General features: G+C 40.3%; 1 protein-coding gene across 2 annotated transcripts in view; it reads left to right on the top strand.

The window, feature by feature from the left end:
* The first annotated feature begins 2,631 nt into the window (after positions 1 to 2,631).
* Positions 2,632 to 20,841, top strand: part of WWOX (WW domain containing oxidoreductase) — a 559,406-nt gene continuing 541,196 nt past the window's right edge. For both annotated transcript variants that reach the window (XM_063312994.1, XM_063312995.1), the window contains exons 1-4: positions 2,632 to 2,803; positions 9,692 to 9,756; positions 10,866 to 10,923; positions 15,304 to 15,482. In XM_063312994.1, coding sequence (XP_063169064.1) covers positions 2,697 to 2,803; positions 9,692 to 9,756; positions 10,866 to 10,923; positions 15,304 to 15,482 — 409 coding nt within the window. In that variant the 5' untranslated portion in view covers positions 2,632 to 2,696. The remainder of the gene's footprint in view (positions 2,804 to 9,691; positions 9,757 to 10,865; positions 10,924 to 15,303; positions 15,483 to 20,841) is intronic.

Below are 20,841 nucleotides of genomic sequence, written 5' to 3'. Positions count from 1 at the left end.
TTCTTAAAATCATCCCTATGAAAGCCAATTTAAGAAGGTGTTCACAAACTATCTACTGTATAGGTGTGTGTCAAAACCTGTAAATAGGCAGGTGCAACATTGTAATCTAAGCCCCACCTCTTTTGTATGAGCTCCTATGCAAATGGGGTGGGGCTTGGATCACAATTCTGTTCCCCCCAACTTACAGATTTTGACACCCCCCAGATGCCCATGGGATCACTACTTGCTCGCAAATATACTCGCCAGGAAATATACATGGCCTAGCCTTGTCTGATGTATTTATTCCCAAGTTCAGTTTAACCCAGTTTCCCAAATCCATTAAATACACTCATCCATAAACTTAAGGCTGCAAAAATATATACAGTGCACTGTTTTCTGTATCTCTCTGCTATCATGCAGTGGTCATCTGGATTTCCTAATACCCACGGAATTACCTTTTAAGGGCAGTATTTTCCAAAATTACCAGTTCAGCAATATTGGTATTAAAACCAACAGATAATGCACTGAATGGACAGGTTTTGCTGTATGAGTCCCATCAGTATAGCTTATTGATTAGGAATACCATATCTGGGCTTCCTAACCAACACCAGATTTTTGCAGCCTTAAGTTTATGGATGAGTGTAGTCAATGAGTTTGGGAAACTGGGTTAAGTAAACTATGGTTGTTATCTACTGTTTTCTACTGGATGTGGCTAGTCTGTCTTCTGATTGACTCTAAAAAGTTAAATGAACCCTTGCACAATTCTAAGATGCACAAGAAGTCAGGCAAGACAGGTGCAGTTGACTACCTGGCCAAAAAAGAAGTCAAAAAACAGAGTCTTGGAGTGAAGATGTATTTGTAAGGCATTCTCTGTCAGCAGGAACCCATTTCTGAAAGTCTGCAGTTGAGACTTGGGTGGGATTGATCATTCAGTTTCAAAAACTGTTCAGTTCAATGTTGGAACCCAAACTTTAATTTTGCAGTTAGTCTGCTCTTTGTAACTATTTTGAATCCTGGGACTTTTGACTCATGTTTCTAAAACAACACTGTTCAAGTCAAGGTTAGGTTCTTGTGGTCAAGGGTAGCTCTGCTTGGAGTAGGACCTAGGGCAAGCTGGACATTAAAGTTTGCCTGCCATGTTGTCCATTTGTATGCTCCTAATAAAAGTATATTGTCTAAACAGGGATTCAGGCTATTTTTCCTATGGATAAACATATATGTGCATATGTCTTTGTTGGGCTGATATCAAGATTTGGAATGTGCTTTTGGCAGAGACCATCCAGGCTCCTTCATATATCAATTAAAGATGACAGTTTCCAACAATATATTGATCCAAGACATTGATTTTTACAGGATATTTGTGCCACTTCATTTTTCGTGTTTTGGCATGTTTGGTTTTATATCTGCCATTTTGAATGCCGAAGGGGGGAAAAAAACAGGACTAAAATATATAGACAAAGGAATTAATATGCCTGATTTAAATAATCTATGAAGTGTTTATCGTGGATGTATGGAATTCCTGGCCACTAGGTACCAAATGCTCTTTTTTTTCTAGCTACTCTTTTCCCTTAAGCTGATTTCCACTATCTGAGCCTGATTCGGTATTTGTACATCCTAGAGATTCATGAGCCAATACACAACATAAAATGGTTTTGCATATGTGAATTGTATGAAGCCAACCATACTAGTTTGTGAAGGTTGCTCCAAGGATGCTAGTCTGCTTGTTCAGTGAACCATTCTTAAGCAACCAGCAGCTTAGTGCATGGCATGAACTTGACTTTTGGCTCTCAGATAAAATTCCACAGAACCAATGTTGGCAGTCTAGGATATTCCGTTATATTTCTTTGTATGCTGCACCACCTGGTGGCATCTTCAGTTATGACACTTTTTCTGCCACATTTTCATCCATGCTGCTATGTCAGTGTAAAAAAAATGTCAGCAGTGAAATCAGAGGGACTTAAGATACAAGAAAGAAATTCCTTATTTATCTGTTACAGCCTGCCTTTCCTCTAGTTGCTCAAACCTACTCACACAGGTGTCCCTCCCCATCTTATCCCCTCAACAGCAGCCTGTGAGGTGGGTTGGGATTAAAGAGAGTGACTGGCCCCTATCTCTTGCAAAGAATAACACCTTAACCAGGGTTTCTCAACCTCAGCAACTTTAAGATGTGCGGACTTCAAATCTTTCAGATTTGTAAGACTGTGTAACTGCAACCTCACAATAAAGGTAGAGTTAATACTTTTGGTCGATGCTTCTTGTCTGGACTACCTCGATGTGTGAACCCAGCCACAATGGTGTGCCCCGCCACCATTCTACGAAATGCGACTTAGCCTATTGTATTGACAGCCACCGCAGCCTGTCCACCGTGGTTGACCCTGAGTGCCTTGTGCAAACTCAACAAACCGGGATTATTTCCATAAACCAGAGCTTCATAGACATAGAACTCCTGTCCCGTGTATCTGTCCAACTTTCCCCCGCCAGTTACGCATCTGCGGAGGAGAGGCGGGCGACAGATGCGCCGCTTTCCGGACAGCTGGGAGGTGCCACGTGCATTTGGCAAGCCGGAGACTCCATTTCCCAAGGAGCCTCGGGGCCTCCCCGGCGTTTGATTGGCTGGGGCGCGGCGGAAAGGGCGGCTCCTCCGGACGGTGGGAAGGGGCTGCGCCTGTCCGGTGAGGGACGCGGGAGTGCAGGTAGCTTTTTAAGGAGCGCTGGGGATGGCGGCGTTGAAGTTTGCGGGTTTGGATGACACTGACAGCGAGGAGGAGTTGCCTCCCGGCTGGGAGGAGCGCACCACCAAGGACGGCTGGGTCTACTATGCCAAGTGAGTCCCGCAGCGCCCCTTTGGGGTGCAGGGGATGGGGGTGCGCAGCTGTGGCTCCCAACGGGAGAAGGAGGGGAGCCGGTAAGTTGGGAAAAGCTGCTGCTGCTGCTGCTGCCGCCTCGCTCTGGGGCTGCAGGAAGCTGAAGGCGGTGCACGGAATCAAGCTATTTGGGGGTCTCGGAGGTGCGTGCAGTTAGCTAAGGGGGCGCGCGCAGGACATGCTGCTTTAGCGGTTTTATTGCAGCAAAGCTGCGGAGCAGCAGGTAATCAAAGCTACTTGCCGGCGTTTGCTGTGGCTGGGCTATTGAATAATGCCAGGAAACGGCGACACGGCTTAATGCGCTTTGGGTTTAGGGCAGGCATTGCTAAACTTTTTGCCATCCCGCCTCCCTTTGTGCAATCGTAAGGTACACGCCTGCCCTGGAAATCCAAATACCAAAATAAACAATAAAAACGATACAATTAAACTTGTGGAAAGGTGGATTTATTGTAACAATGTAACCAAAAAATTCTTCGCGCTTTCCCAAGGGAGATGCACTGAGAGTTTGGGAAACCCCTGTTTAAGGGGATGGGGTGGGATCTTCAGCACCCATTGGGGAGGGGGAATGCCTCTCTTTACTAAGGGGTTGATAAGATAGGGTGCAGAGAGTGTCCCCCTTTCTCTACCTGCATGGAGCGGGTCAAACATCTTTGTGCAGGTAGCAGTTGCTGGCCGTAAATAAAATATGAATGGTGCCATAGTTGGACGCTTAAATCCTTTTAAAGGACGATGTAGAAATGAATAGTCTTAGCATCATCACTAGCCTACACATTCTTGCTCTGGGGGAAGTTTAGCTAAAGATGTACTAGTTCAGTGTTTCTTAAAGTGGGCTCCTAGGACCCCTGAGGGTCCCCCAAGACCCTCTCAGGGGTCCTCAAAATTATTTGCCAGTCTATAATGAAAGATAATGCTATATTAAAATCCCATCAAACAATCATGAGAAGTGGTAGCAGAAGCAAATGCATCAATTTCAATTTTTAATATGATAAATGTAACCCATAGAAACAAAAGCTCTTTTGGAAACCTCCATAATCTTTAAAAGTGGGAAAGGGTCCCGAGAGAAATACGTTTAAGAAACACTGTGCTCCTTTTATCACCACCCGCCTTAAACAAAGTATATCTGCATAGCTTGGTACCTGTGTGTTTCATGTCAGTTTCACTGTTTTTTTAAAAAAATGGCAGAACTGTTTTGTTTATTTACTTATTCCATTGATACAGTTGCCCATCTCACCTTAACTTGACTCTAGGTGGCTTATAATAACACAAATAAAAACACAAAATACATAATATAAAACAAAGATAGAAACACATCGCAGCTGGGCCCAATCTAATCCAGTATCCATCCAACCAGGAGACGGGCTCTAAATCAAGCCCAGATCCCCAGGCACACAGCCAGGTTTTCAAGCCTTATGAAAGGCCAGCAGGGATGGGGATAATCTAATCGTGTGGAGAATGATGTTCCAAAGGGCAGGTGCCACAGAAGAAAAGGCTCTCCTTCTGGGCCCTGCCAGCCAACGCTCCCCAGCTCAGCCTTTCTCAACCTTTTGACCCTGGAGGAACCCTTGAAATATTTTTCAGGCCTTGGGGAACCCCTGCCCATTCAGGCTCCAATATAGGCCAGAAGTTACAAAGTTGTTATATTCATTTCATGGGTGGGCCTTTATACTGTATATGCATTAATGGTGTTCTTAAACTAACTATAAAGAATGGAACTTACCTCTTTAACGTGAACTTGTCCAAACTTGAAATAATTTTTTAAATATATCGTGATCTCCCAGGGAACCCCCAGTGCCCTCTCGCGGAACCTGAGGGTGCCACGGAACCCTGGTTGAGAAACCTGCCCTAACTGATGGTACCAGGAGCATGCCCTTCCTGCCATATTGGGTAGGACAGCTTTTGGCTTATCTTTAAGTTACTTGCAAGTATTTGTTTATATTTGTTTCAGGATAGTTAAGGGAGTCTGGTTCTGCTAGTTGGCTCCACCTACTAGATGAAAGTGGATTCTTGTCGTTGCAAAAGTTTCAATATTTGGGTAAATATATATCTTCCCCAGCCAGACTAACTCTATGGCTATGGGATAGTTATTTAAACAAACATTAGCAATGCACATAGGAAATCCCACCTAGTTTTTATTTGTTTATTGCTTTTAAAATAGTAACAGAAAAAGAAACAAAACACAAAAATACATACATTGTCAAATAAAAATACATAACAAATACTTAAGAATGAAAAAAGGCAACAGAAAAAAATATGTAAAGTATAATATGTTGTTACAACAGTAAACAGCTACAATTCTACATATAGTCTAATAAAACATGATGCAAATATATATATTTCTAATACATTTATATAACTATCTTTTTTTCTTAACCTACTGTACTTTGCATAAAACGAGTCTTATATTTCATTATACTTGTCCATACAACGTCTAGGAAATCCCACCTAGTTTTCTGATTTCTCTACTGTGGTTGTGCTCTAAAGGGAGCACCTGTGTCTTAGAGGCAGCAGATTCATAGGGATATGTTTTTGCCCTTTAATTAGAGACCACTTATTTTTTGCATTAGTTAGTTGCTGTTTCCATAAGCTTGTGCCTTCCTTCCTCCAAATGTACAGTGTTGGAAAGAGCATCTAATCCAGCTCCCACCCAGTGCAGAAATCTAATATTTCTTCTATCTTTTGGGGGTTTTGTAATCTTGTAAGACTTTTCATTGTAGAAGGCACCTTCAGTCATCTATGCCATTTTGTGGCTAGAGTTGACGAAGTTAGACTCTTTTAGGAGAAGGTTGTTTAGATAAGGTGTGCATTTGTACTCAATAGGAAGCCAAATATTTTATCAGTTATCAAGTAGGGGAGGAATGAGCCAGTGCTGCTACTTTATGTGGAATAGTAAACCTGTTGTGTCTTGGTACTGTCTGGAGATCTGGACTTGGAATTTTGCAGCCAGATTGACCATTGTTGAGAATTCTTGGGATTGAAATTCATATATATGGTGGGCCTCAGATCAAGGAATAATGCAATAAACAAAGTACAAATAATGCTCTCTGTATATGCTGATTCTCCGCAAAGGATCGTTACCTTGTCGTGGTGCTGGAGCTTGAGCACCTCAATGATGCCATGAGCTAAACCGTGAAGGGCCACCCAAGACGGGAAGGTCATGACAGAGAGGTCAGACTAAATGCGATCCCTGGGGAAGGTAATGGCAACCCACCCCAGTATTCTTGCCGTGAAAACTAAATGGATCAGTACAACCAGAGATATGTCGGTATACCATCGGAAGATGAGACCCCCAGGTCGGAAGATGGTCAAAATGCTACTGGGGAGGAACAGAGGATGAGCTCAACTAGCCCCAGTCGTGATGACGCAGCTAGCTCAAAGCCGAAAGGACGGCTAGCGGCCGACGGTGCTGGCGGTGAACGGCGAATCCGATGTTCTAAGGATCAACACACCATTGGAACCTGGAATGTAAGATCTATGAGCCAGGGCAAATTGGATGTAGTTATTGGTGAGATGTCAAGATTAAAGATAGACATTCTGGGCGTCAGTGAACTGAAATGGACTGGAATGGGCCACTTCACATCAAATGACCACCAGATCTACTACTGTGGACAAGAGGACCACAGAAGAAATGGAGTAGCCTTCATAATTAATAGTAAAGTGGCTAAAGCAGTGCTTGGATACAACCCCAAAAACGACAGAATGATCTCAATTCGAATTCAGGGCAAGCCATCTAACATCACAGTGATCCAAATATACGCCCCAACCACAAATGCTGAAGAAGCTGAAGTAGAGCAGTTCTATGAGGATCTGCAGCACCTACTGGACAACACGCCTAAAAGAGATGTTATTTTCATCACAGGAGACTGGAATGCTAAGGTGGGCAGTCAAATGACACCTTGAATTACAGGTAGGTATGGCCTGGGAGAACAAAACGAAGCAGGACATAGGCTGATAGAATTTTGCCAAGACAACTCACTCTGCATAACAAACACTCTCTTCCAACAACCTAAGAGACGGCTTTACACATGGACTTCACCAGATGGACAACACCGAAATCAGATTGATTACATCCTTTGCAGCCAAAGGTGGCGGACATCTGTACAGTCGGTAAAAACTAGGCCTGGAGCTGACTGTAGTTCAGACCATGAACTTCTTCTTGCACAATTTAGGATCAGACTCAAGAGATTAGGGAAGACCCACAGATCAGCTAGATATGAGCTCACTAATATTCCTCAGGAATATGCAGTGGAGGTGAAGAATAGATTTAAGGGACTGGACTTAGTAGATAGGGTCCCGGAAGAACTCTGGACAGAAGTTGGCAGCATTGTTCAGGAGGCGGCAACAAAATACATCCCAAAGAAAGAGAAAACCAAGAAGGCAAAATGGCTGTCTGCTGAGACACTAGAAGTAGCCCAAGAAAGAAGGAAAGCAAAAGGCAACAGTGATAGGGGGAGATATGCCCAATTAAATGCAAAATTCCAGAGGTTAGCCAGAAGAGATAAGGAATTATTTTTAAACAAGCAATGCGTGGAAGTGGAAGAAGACAATAGAATAGGAAGGACAAGAGACCTCTTCCAGAAAATTAGAAACATTGGAGGTAAATTCCAGGCAAAAATGGGTATGATCAAAAACAAAGATGGCAAGGACCTAACAGAAGAAGAAGAGATCAAGAAAAGGTGGCAAGAATATACAGAAGACCTGTATAGGAAGGATAACAATATTGGGGATAGCTTTGACGGTGTGGTCAGTGAGCTAGAGCCAGACATCCTGAAGAGTGAGGTTGAGTGGGCCTTAAGAAGCATTGCTAATAACAAGGCAGCAGGAGAAGACGGCATCCCAGCTGAACTGTTCAAAATCTTGCAAGATGATGCTGTCAAGGTAATGCATGCTATATGCCAGCAAATTTGGAAAACACAAGAATGGCCATCAGATTGGAAAAAATCAACTTATATCCCCATACCAAAAAAGGGAAACACGAAAGAATGTTCAAACTATCGAACAGTGGCACTCATTTCACATGCCAGTAAGGTAATGCTCAAGATCCTGCAAGGTAGACTTCAGCAGTTCATGGAGCGAGAATTGCCAGATGTACAGGCTGGGTTTAGAAAAGGCAGAGGAACTAGAGACCAAATTGCCAATATCCGCTGGATAATGGAAAAAGCCAGGGAGTTTCAGAAAAACATCTATTTCTGTTTTATTGACTATTCTAAAGCCTTTGACTGTGTGGACCATAACAAATTGTGGCAAGTTCTTAGTGGTATGGGGATACCAAGTCATCTTGTATGCCTCCTGAAGAATCTGTATAACGACCAAGTAGCAACAGTAAGAACAGACCACGGAACAACGGACTGGTTTAAGATTGGGAAAGGAGTACGGCAGGGCTGTATACTCTCACCCTACCTATTCAACTTGTATGCAGAACACATCATGCGACAAGCTGGTCTTGAGGAATCCAAGGCTGGAGTTAAAATCTCTGGAAGAAACATTAACAATCTCAGATATGCAGATGATACCACTTTGATGGCTGAAAGTGAAGAGGAACTGAGGAGCCTTATGATGAAGGTGAAAGAAGAAAGTGCAAAAGCTGGCTTGCAGCTTAACCTCAAAAAAACCAAGATTATGGCAACCAGCTTGATTGATAACTGGCAAATAGAGGGAGAAAATGTAGAAGCAGTGAAAGACTTTGTATTCCTAGGTGCAAAGATTACTGCAGATGCTGACTGCAGTCAGGAAATCAGAAGACGCTTAATCCTTGGGAGAAGAGCAATGACAAATCTCGATAAAATAGTTAAGAGCAGAGACATCACACTGACAACAAAGGCCCGCATAGTTAAAGCAATGGTGTTCCCTGTAGTAACATATGGCTGCGAGAGCTGGACCATAAGGAAGGCTGAGCGAAGGAAGATCGATGCTTTTGAACTGTGGTGTTGGAGGAAAATCCTGAGAGTGCCTTGGACTGCAAGAAGATCAAACCAGTCCATCCTCCAGGAAATAAAGCCAGACTGCTCACTTGAGGGAATGATATTAAAGGCAAAACTGAAATACTTTGGCCACATAATGAGAAGACAGGACACCCTGGAGAAGATGCTGATGCTGGGGAGAGTGGAAGGCAAAAGGAAGAGGGGCCGACCAAGGGCAAGATGGATGGATGATATTCTAGAGGTGACGGACTCGTCCCTGGGGGAGCTGGGGATGTTGACGACCGACAGGAAGCTCTGGCGTGGGCTGGTCCATGAAGTCACGAAGAGTCGGAAGCGACTAAACGAATAAACAACAATATGCTGATTGCTTGCTCTTGAAGGGTGATATAAAAGGAGTGACTAGAAGAATTTAATATACTATGAAGCTCTTTGGTGGGCTTTCTAAAGTATATCCTTGAATATCTGGGTTGGCAAGAGTCTGTGGTTATCCTGCCATCACCCAAGCTTTTGAGTGAGATGATGAAAGCAACAGATAAAAGATACTGGTGGAATTAGTGTGTGGTTTTACTCCAAAGCTTAATATCATGAGAACTAGAATATTAACTGTTAACCATAAACTAGATATACCAGTAGGAAGCCAGTTTGGTGTAGTGGTCAAGGCATCAGGGTAGAAACCAGGAGACTGAGTTCTAGACCCACCTTAGGCACAAAGCCAGCTGGGTGACCTTGGGCCAGTCACTCTCTCTCAGCCCTAGGAAGGAGGCAATGGCAAACCACTTCTGAAAAACCTGCCAAGAAAACTGTAGGGACTTGTCCAGGCAGTTGCCAGAAAGCAAAAACTGACTTGAAGGCACACACATACACAGAAATATCAGTGGGAGATTATTGTGAAAAAGCTTTCTTTTAAGATGTGTTTTCCAATTCTTTCAGTCATCTGGAAGAGAGAACTCAGTGGGATCATCCAAAATCTGGGAAACGAAAAAGAGTTGCTGGAGGTTTGTGTTCAGGCTTTGCTTGCTAAATGCTGGTAAGATTTATCAACTGTTTGGGGAGTTCCCAAAATATTGGGAAAATAAAACCCCTTGTGGAAAAGTTACTAATAATCCCTGTATTACGAAGAACAACTGTATCTATGGTTGATTATAATCCCCCCCCCCCCATATTTCTTCCTGGCAATTAGGAAATTTATTTTAATCATTGTGTTGCTGCATAAACACTTCAGAGTTGGTTGTTACGCAATTTAACTTTAAATCTCTACATTCCAGCATACTGCTGCAATAGCAGACCAAAATTAGTACTGATTCGGATCTTTCATTACTGTTGTCTTTAAAAGAACTGAGTCTTGAGATAGAGAGATGTCACAAGACTAATATAATTTTAGAATTTGGGGCTGGTGTCTCATATGGAAGGATTAAAGATACTTTTCCCCCCAGTAACTTTAAAAATAGTTACATAAAAGCTAATGGTCAATATTCTGCCACTCAATAAATGCAGACAGCTATGCTTGACCTGGAATAAGTCCCATGATGTGGAATGTGAATTTACTCTGAATGGAATGAGCATAAAGGAGGGTTGCAGAGGTCTCCTAACCAACCCACCAGCAATATATCCATGTTTAATATTCAAATGCCCATTCTTCCATCTGTGCTCAGAATAACCATTTCTGAGACTCCACAGAGTAAGACAGTCCTGGGGTACCTCTATTCAGGGAATAGAGCTCCAACCAGCATCATCCTGATTTGGTAGAACATCCAGGGAGAAAATAAGTAGTTTCTAGGACTCCCACATTTCAGGTTGGGGAGCCTGAAGCTAGAAGATGCTGCTTTTCTGTGGTAGCACTTCCTTCCTATAGTGACCACAGAAAGATGATCATCTTGCTGCTGGATTTCAGCAGCACGGTCTGATGTGCTGGGGCTGTGAATTACTCATCCTGACTTAAAAGCATTGTGCAAATGGCTTGCACACCACCATAACTATTTCTTTCTTTGTTTTGAATGGTTCTCCAATACCCTGTAGTTGGTTTACCATTTTCTATTCCAAACAGCAAGGAGATTTAGCTCTATTCCTTGAACTGATGAAAGGCTTCTCCTGTTTCTTATTCTAGACTTACCGTATGGTTGGGAGCAGGAGACGGATGAAAATGGACAAGTCTATTTTGTTGAGTAAGTTGGAATTATTTTGTATGCTTATTATGATGGATTGAGAGCCGGTGTGTTAAGGTATTAGACTAGGATGGGGGAGATCTAAATTCTGTTGCACCCTTTGCCGTGGAAGCTGCTTGGGAAAATTGGGCCTGTCCCTCTCTCTCAACCCAACCTCCTTCATAGAATTGTGGGGAAAAAATGGGTGAAAAGAATGCTGTATGCCGTATCTTTTGCTCTGACACGCAGGATATAAATCCAGTAATTCACCTGCTGACTGCGATTATGTTTTGTGTTCAACTGAATTTTTAATTTTGCTTTTAGTGTGGTTGTATCTTTGTTGTTTCTGTTTATATATATATATATATATATATATATATATATATATATATATATATATATTTATTTCTGTTTTTAATCGTTGTGAGCCACCCAGAGACATATATGTGAGATGGGTGGTGTACAAATTGAATAAATAAATAAATTCACCTGATTTGCTCTAGTCAAAGTGACAGTGCAGGGCTTACATAAAAGTAAGAGCGTTTTCAAAAGTGGTAGTCCTGGATTTAAATATACCGCAAAGTTGCACTGCATATAGAAAATGCAGGACGAAAGTGCAAATGTGTGTGTTTTTCTGCTGTAGACTTCAAGGTATGACAGTTATCAGAGACCGTATTCTAGGAAGCTTTTAAGATTGCCTGTTATGTTGTTGTTTTTTCTGTATAAATGAACTTTGCTTTAATTTTTGTACGAATTTCTTTTCAGCTTTGTTTGGTTGTATTGCAATTTTAATTCAAAATTGAAAATCTATCATGAAATGCTGCAGGCTCCTTGGGGAAGGAGTGATATAGTGATAAACTCAATTAAAATGTTTTGAAACTTAAACTTTTGGCTCAAGTCAGACATTTAGAGAGTTCCGGACTAAGTTACAGAGCAGGTACTTTTTCAGAAATTCTAATGCCTGCTGTTTTCACTCAGCAAGCGATGGGAAAAACTTTGGCGAGTTCCTATGACAGTTATTGTCAGAGTAAACTTTGGTAGGTTTAATAGTCTAAGTTAGTTTAAAGCCATTTCAAATATTTATATGGCATTAAATGCTGTCCTTTGGTATTTTTCCTCTTGAGTGGAAGCTAGGAATTTGAGTTAGCTTTCAATCATAGATTGGGGCCCTGCCTATTCATTATCATAGATTTAAGAACTAGTTATGCCTCACTGGGGGTGAATTAATCAATAGAGAAATAGCCAGATGTTTTGGGCTTTTCTCCCCATCTGCTAGGAGCAATGGAGAAAAATAACTCAAGTCATATGTTTTTATTTGTAGGTTTAAAATTGCCCCAAATAGGTACTGCTTTTTTAAAATTCATACTTTATGTTTCAGAACAGACAGTTGCTTTTTACATCTATTACCGCCTTCTGAGTTTTTTTTTACACCAACCTCCCCGCCGCCGCCCCCCAAAAAGAACCCCTTCCAAATAAGGTTGTGTTGTGTTGGTGTGATGGAATGAGATAACCTTGATGAAGGAATGCAGGAGCCAGTAAAGGAGGTGAAATGAGAACTTAGTCTTGGGAAAGTGAGAGAAAGAAACTCAAAATAATCTTGCGCTGATTCAGGTTGGCATAAGGAGGAGTAAAACTGGCAGCTTTCAAGATTCTGTTATTCTGCCCTACAATAAAGTAGCATTCCTGTAATCCTTGGGTTATCGGTTTCCTGACTGGGCCTACCTTGAAGGTTGACAGCTGGACATGATTCAGGGCAGGGTTTCTCAACCAGGATTCCGTGGCACCCTCGGGTTCCACGAGTGGTCACTGGGGGTTCCCTGAGAGATCAGGATTTATTTAAAGAATTATTTCAAATTCAGGCAACTTCACATGAAAGAGGTACGTTTCATTCTTTATTTATTTATTTTCATTTATCATATTTTTATCACTGCCCATCTCCCCCACACGGGGGACCCTGGGCGGTTCACAGTAAAAACAATTTAAAATTCAATGTAATTATAATACCAATATTCAATAAATATAAAATACAATAAAATCCAAGTAAGTGCAGATCAATTCAGCCTGTAAAGGGATAAAGCTGGTCCCTGCAGGGCTAGGGAACTAACCAGCCCCAAGAATGGCTCTTCTTCTCCCTACCCCAAGCATGGTGACAAAACCAGGTTTTCAGTTTTCTGAAGTCCAGAAGAGAGGGGACTAACCGCACTTCCAGGGGAATTATTTTTAGTTTAAGAACACGGTTGATGCATATACAGAGACCTACCCATGAAACGAATATAATAATTTTGCAACTTCTGGCCTATATTTGAGCCTGAATATGCAAGGGTTCCCCAAGCCCTGAAAAATATTTCAAGGGTTCCTCCAGGGTCAAAAGGTTGAGAAAGGCTGGCTTGGTGTAATTGTGAGATGACCCACAACTGGCCAAAGCAAGCTTCACAACTGAATGGGGACTTACAGCTAGGTTGTCACAGAACTCTAATTGTTATATAATATAGCTTATTGCTCTGACCAAGTTTGCTCTGACTTTTAAGACATCAATATGCAAAGAGGGAGCTGGCTGGAACTAAAAAAATAGATTGTTGAAATAAGGCTTAAGGCCCGTAGTGCTGACTTATTCTTAGAAGGAAAGCTTCTCAGCAGAGAGAGAGGAAGAATTGATTAGAATGAGGAGTGACAGTAATAGGTGGCAAATAATAGAAAGAAATGCTCTTTAACATGTTTTTTTATACAACAGGTTATGTTTCTTTTTTAAACTATATAGTTTTATATAATAGTAATGTACTTATGTGTATATAAACTAAATAGCAACATAAGAATATAATACCGAAACTTCTTTATTTCTCCAAAGTAACGTTACCTGCAATATTTTTGAAGTGTAACAACAAAAATGATAAGAAAACAAATCCTCTTAAAGTATCTGTGTTTACTTTCTATCCAAGGTAATGGCTAGGAAAATATATGTAACGCTATTACGTTGTGTCTCTTGTTGATCAAATCCAGTGCTGGTACACTTTGTTAGGGTGAAGTAAGCGTGCAGCCCCTTTGCCTAATTCCATATGCCTTTGTAACACAGACACTTTGTTTCCCAGGGTAGGCTGAAATTATTTATTACTTTATTCTGCCTTCTGTGAAGAAGGATTAAGAAGTTGCTTTGCGAGGCAAAACAATAAGCTCATGAAATCAAGGAGACTCTTTAAAAATATTAAAAGTGATGAAGCACTGGTTTCAAAGACTAAGCAAAGTAAATGTGTCTTGATGCCTTTTTTAAAAATCTGGAAGGGTGAATGTGAACTGTTCCTTTAAAGGAGGTCATCCTTTAAGTGACCAAGGAGAAGTCCTTTTTTCAGACCAGTGTTTCTCAACCTTGGCAACTTCAAGCTGTGTGGACTTCAATTCCCAGAATTTCCCAGCCAGCATGGGGGAAAAGGACAGCCAGTATCAGTTTTTCCCATTTCCCTGCAGGCCCAAAACATCATTAAATAATATATATTATCTTTTTGGCATAAAGCATTTTTTGAAAAAAGGAATTTGAGCAAGGAATTCCTTTTGCCTCATATACTCTGCTGAGCTTTATCTAAATTAGAAGCTTTTGTGTTGCAACAGTAAGGTGGACTTGTTAAACAGCCTTAACAAACAAGATGCTCATAGATGTTCTGCTGGAAATTTAGAAATATTTTCACACACTCTGAGAAGTTACTCAGCACAGGAGCTATAGCAAAAGGAAGACTTGTGTTCTTGTAAGTAGCCCCTGTGTTGCTTTGATTTAACTGAGATTAGGTATCCTAAAGCTACAACCTGATTTTCAGGGCATTGCAAAGAGGGATGCAATTTGAGGCTTCCTATGAAGTTGTTTTGAGTTGCTACATCCAGGAACTCATTGTTTTGTGGAGTCCTTGGTGCTCTCTGGGCCTTGTTGTTTTCTTGCAGAGCGCTGAAGATGTTGCCTAGTCTGGCAATGAAACATCTGCAAGAAAACAAGGCTCAGAGAGCACCAAGGACTCCAAAGTTCAACCCTGAGCTACAAATATTCTCTTCCATTAGTTCTCTTTGTTTAGTCATTCTTGTTTACTCATACTGCATTTATACCAAGATCTCTTCTGAAAAGCTGTAAGACAGTTGTACCGATGTAGCTCTTGTAGAGATCTAAATTAGATAGCTGATCTTTACTGAAGCAGGTTCAATAGAATAAAAGGCTCTCAGCATTTAATTTTGCACTACTTCTCTGAATTATGAAAACTAAAAAAAAAATTAATTGAGCTGGGATCTTCAGTTTGATAGAAATGATTCTCTTGATTGCTTCAAGTTTGAGTTTACATTTTGAATTAATGTATGGATATGTAGCTGTGCTTGTGGTAATAGAAGGAGAAATTGATGTGGAAAAATGCTTCTTGTTTTCTTTTGAAGCCATATAAACAAAAGGACCACATACCTTGATCCCAGAATGGCATTCACGGTGGAAGATAATCCCATGAAACCCAACATGAAGCCGAAGTATGATGGCAACACCACTGCTATGGAAGTATTAGAAGGCCGAGATTTGAGTGGCAAAGTGATCATTATCACAGGAGCAAATTCAGGAATAGGTGGGTCAATGCTGCAGTTAACCTTGAGTGTGTTGTGTTCAACCAGGGTGTGTGTGTGTTGGACCCCTGTGGTTCCTCCTTGGTGGTTTCTCATGTCCTTTCTTTACAAATGACTGGAGGAGGAAGGGTTATCAGACCATCTGATGTATTGCTTTCTTCCAAAAGGGTATGTGTGTGTTGAGGTCCAAAGCTGGAAAGGTGTTTCAGATCAGGTGTGGGCATCCTTGTTGCACCTGTCTGTAGCACTTCAAAGGAGCCTGCCTTGACTATGCACCCACTGTGCAAGATGAAGAAAAGGTATGGCTTATTTCAGATGCTGCTGACAGGTATGGTAAATGCACTCATGTTGCATTGAAGGTACCTTTCTCACCATTTGAGTACTGCATCAAATCTCATTAATTTCAGCTGAACTTTAGATGCCTATCTGTGAAGGAATTTAATTCACTTCCTTACGTATTAGCTTTCTAAACCACTGGAATATTTCTTATTTGTACTGGGGGATGAAATCCAGAAGTGTAGTTGTCTACTAAAAGAAGAAATGGCTAGGAGCTATCCAATGCAGGGAATCCTGTTCTTGCATGGTCTTTAAATAAGGAACACTCTAGATTGTTTAGACTATCTTTCTCCAACCTGGTGCTATTTCGATGCATCAGAACAATAGTCCTCAGTGTTTCTACCCAACAGAGGTATTATAGTTGCTAGCATGCTTTCTAGGTTGATAAAGGGTGGTCTAGAGTTCAAGATCATCTTTTACTTTTAGCTTTTTGCTTTCTGGATAGCTTTGCTTAGTACTTAGTCTCCCAGAGTTGCCAATTATTCATCATGTGATTAAAGCAAATGGCTGTGTCAATGCAAAAAGGTTTCAGGAGCATGTGTTAATAAACAACCTAGTGTCCTATGTTAATATGCCACCTTCTTGCATTCCCTCTGGTGGGAGGAGATGGGTGGTGACAAATTTAATAAATAAATAAATAAAGTCAATCAGTTAGTCAGTCCAGAAATTAATAACCAAGTTTTGCTTGTCTACCATAGAACATTTCTAAGCCATGTAATAAAATATTTAATTTACTAAATAAGTCTTCAGTTTCCTTTTTGTGTTTCTGCATCTAAGTTAAGAAAAAGTCCTCTTTTTTTTGTATTTCAGTAAAATACATTGTTCAAACATATCCTCCAATATGTCTAATGTTAAAATATTACGCATCATTCTGTATTATTAATTGTATATTAATTGTAATTTTTAGTTCCCTCTAGTGTCCAACCTTCAAAGTTTCATGTTGTTTTTTTTAAAGAATTCAAAACAAAGACATTTTCCCATAGGAAGGATTCTTAAAATTAATTCCAAAACCTTACTTCAAATTTATCTGGACCCTTAGTCCGTTTGTAACTTTCCAAAATCAAAGTTCTAATCACCCTTTTGCTGTTTATTTCAAAAGATTTTTTTAAAGCCCTTAAACTTGTATTGAAAACTTCTTTCACTAAGGACTGAAGGAAACTCACTCAGTGCTGTAAAACTTGTCATTCCAAAGGTTCCTAATAGCTGAAAAGCAGTAAACAAGCAATTTCCCAAAAGTGAAAAGGAAGAATGTGAATTTAGTGTCCTTTTAAAGATACCAACTGTGGTTTGAGCATGATGGCTATTGCCTTGTCTCCCAGAGCTCTAAACCCACCAGAGACTGCTGTCTTGCAGTCTCCTCACGGGGAGCAACTGTCTGGAGCACTTGTGGGCGATCTCAAGGCCTCTCCTTGTCCAGAGAGGAATTACAAAAGCCAGTTTACTTGACGGCTCTTCATTCCTCCACAGTCAGCTCCACCTTTAGCAAAGCCATCTTCAGTTTGCGATTTCTTCCCCCGAGGTGCCACAAAAACTGTTGTTCATATTGAATACATGCCTGTGATCCAGGATGTCTGTCTACAAAGCATCTTTCTATAAAGGTGAATACATGTTAATTGGTAGAAAAAGGTGTGTTACTTCTCCTTGTTGGCTCTGTTACCTAGAAAAAGCAGGATAAAAATGCTATTAATGTATATTTGGTGGAAGTAGTTCATCTTTTTGGGGTTTTTTTTGTCCCCACTAGAGGGCTCTGTTGTTCTTTAGAAAAATAATGTTGGTGCAAGATATCAAAGCTCTTTCAAAGTTGACCAAAACAAAGATTAGTTTTGACTGGGCTATTTTATATTTTAATTGCTGGTGCTAAAGTTCAGAAGTGGAAAGGTATAGGAACTAATCTCTACTAATAATTGAATTCAACTTTATTGGCAAACATGCCTGGCAGGATGAAACACAGTGTAAGTTAATAGCAGCCCCACATTTTTAACTGAAGGTAAAGATGGATGTGGTTATCAAAGCACTAACCTTTGTCTTTATTTAAACTTTTTTGTACGTCCTTGAAATCTCATGTAGGCTAGTTCTGTATGTGTGCTGCAGTCTATCTGAGGTCTTATAAGAACTGTGTGGTACTCCTGGAATTTCTTCTCACTCTCCTAAACACTGAAAAGGTTTTCTAAGTACAGGTAGTCCTCATTTAGTGCCTGCCTCATTTAGCAACTGTTCACAGTTATAACGGTGATGAAAAAGTAACTTTGTGACCAATTCTCACATTTATGACCTTCACAGGTCTATAAAGCAAAGGAAAAGTGAAGTAAGATCATAAGCACTGTTGCTGTTCACTTAGCTGCTGCTTCACTTGATGACCAAGTTGCTGGTCCCAATTGTGGTCACTAAACAAGGACTACCTGAACATCAAAATAGACTGTAATGTTTTGAAAGCCTGGTGGAAAAAAAAAGTTCAACATGCCTGCACTATACACAACCGTTTTTGCCTTTGAGATTTAATATAATTGAAAACCTGTGTGCAACTGTATTGATGCCTGACCTTCATTTTTGCATGAATGAATTTGTATGCAAAAACTGAAGACCTAAGGCAAAGATGGAAACTTAACAGTCCAGTTAAACATCATTTTGTTTTCAGTTTTTTAAATTAAATCTTATTCCTTAGTGAATTTATGAGAGAAAATATTTACCCATCATGGCAAAGTACTTGGAAACAGAGCAGTTAAATCCATACACCCCAAAAGGAAAGTTAAATGTTTGATTCTCAAGTTTTAGTTATTCCTTCCTTCTGCCTATCAACAAATTTGAGATTGGGGTGGAACGATAAGAAAAGTTTATAGAACAAAGCTTCTGGAATTTTTTCCCACCCCTTAAAGCTTGGCTATAAATCACAAGACTAGCAACAAAAATGTAGCAGGACTTAGAATGGAGAGATGGGTAAGATTCTGAGCTACTGTCCAACTGCCTCTTCCATAGGAATTCATTGAGAATATTTTTTCCTCCAAAGTCCTGTCTGGATCAGGCCATGTTCAAACTCAGGATTTCTTTGGCAGACTTTTTCCTCCATACCAAATTTGGTCCACTCCAAAGTAGTTTTCAGAAAGTTATCTTGCTTTTGGTTAGATGGATGGAGCCCTGAGACCCTAAACACAATATCTTCCCAACCTTCCATTGAGTTGGACAGAAGAAAAGAAAAAGTCAGAAGAAAGAAAAGTAAAAAAAAGAAAATGCAATGTTTCTGTATTTGCCCTCTCTGATAGTTGCATAAATCTATAGCTACTTAGTAGTTTCATTTTTTTTGGGGGGGGGAGGCTTTTGAATTGTGTGTAGTTTGATTTTGCTTTGTTTTGAAGTTGCCTATTAGGCAATGCTATTGTGAGCAGCTGCACAAATACAGCAATCACAATGTATAGCTGTATCTGCTTTAAGAAATCAGGAAGAGAAAACAGGCAATTCTGGAGTGATTTTTAGATTGGCTGGCCTCTCTCTAGACTTTGGGTGGTGACCCTGTGGTTAGGAGAAGGCTATTGTGTAAAGTTGATGCCTGAAATGGAAACAAACAAACCGTAATGGTACATGAAGGATGCAAAACTAGGTAGTGTAGTATTTGTGTTAAATTTTATTTTAGGCTTGTCAGAATGCAGACACATGCAAAGAGAAAATGAACTGGGATGCATTCATTGGAACCAGAGTGGCTGATGTGATCAAATTTTTGGATGAAAGGGGATCTGTGACACTGGTGTTGGAGCAGAGGTTATTAAAATTGGAAGTGAGGCTGAATTAGGAGTCCTGTTTCCTTTCTATATTCTTCAGAAGTTTCGGTTGGCAGATCTTTAAAACTAGGGCAGGGGTAATATAAACAAGAACTTTAGGAATAATAAGCTTGATTATGATGGAAAGAATTCTAAAACTGAATAAGGGATAGTCTACACTAAATTGATCTGTGGACTGAAACAGTCCTTCCAGAGAATGATGGAAAATATATTAAATGTCCTATCTTCTGGCCAGATCATCAGTAGGAAATATCTTTCTGAGCATCATAAGGGGATTATCTTGCTACCTAGATTCTGCACGTGTGATATGCTTTTCTGAGAGTGGAGATTTTCATCAAGAACTTAGGGTTTATATTTGGGATTGTACTGTGGCAAATAACTATGAATGATTTCTGTATCTTGGAAGTTCCTCCAGAGCAGATGCCAGGCAGTGTTTCTTCATGACATGCGCAAGGAGTCTCAAGAGGACTCAGTTTGGCAAAACATGGAGTAGAGTATCAAATATTTTAAGAAATTTTCTGTTGCCTTTAACATTGCTGGCATTTGGCCCCCGAAGCAGTAATGTGGCCTTTCCAGGACAATATATATATGCTGGAAAATTTCCCTATGCAAATGAGGCATTTGAATTAGCGTGTTTGTCGCTGTAGCCAGAGTCTGCACAGTTATTTTCACACTATTTGATGTGAAAAAATAAGCGCGTCTAACCTACTTTATGAAGCGTTAATGTTACACTGAAAGACATTAAATATTTCATAGAATAATTTTTTTAAAAAGTTGGAAACAAGGTAGGGCAGTAGATAATAAAACCTGTAATTGCAATGTATTTCTACCTTCTCAATTGCGTAGAACAGTCACCTGATAAGTAAACATCATGTGCTTTTAAACCTGCTTGAAGAGAGAAATTTTATGGTCCATGTACCTGACCAGATATACCTGTGCAGCTGAAGATCACTGAAATAAAGAATATACAGAATAAGCAGCTTTCATTACAATCAGTGCTATAATAGCAGATGTCATTCTTGAGAGTATTCTAGGAAGCCTTACAAGCCTTGAGACTCAACGTTTTATTTTTTTCCCCCCAGAAATAATCCAGTGAAATGGAAATGTGACTTGCTTTGTTGTAGAGATGCATTCTGAATAGCATTTTATTCCTTTAGAACCCCAAATGACCAACATTACTGATTGATTACTAGGGCTTTTATGCCATTTCTATCCAAAAGGATTCTGAGTAGCTTGCATTCCTCTCTTTGAGAAA

Source organism: Candoia aspera, chromosome 11 (assembly GCF_035149785.1).
Source record: "Candoia aspera isolate rCanAsp1 chromosome 11, rCanAsp1.hap2, whole genome shotgun sequence".
Taxonomy (NCBI): Eukaryota; Metazoa; Chordata; class Lepidosauria; order Squamata; family Boidae; genus Candoia; species Candoia aspera.
This window is presented reverse-complemented; position numbering and strand designations above follow the sequence as displayed.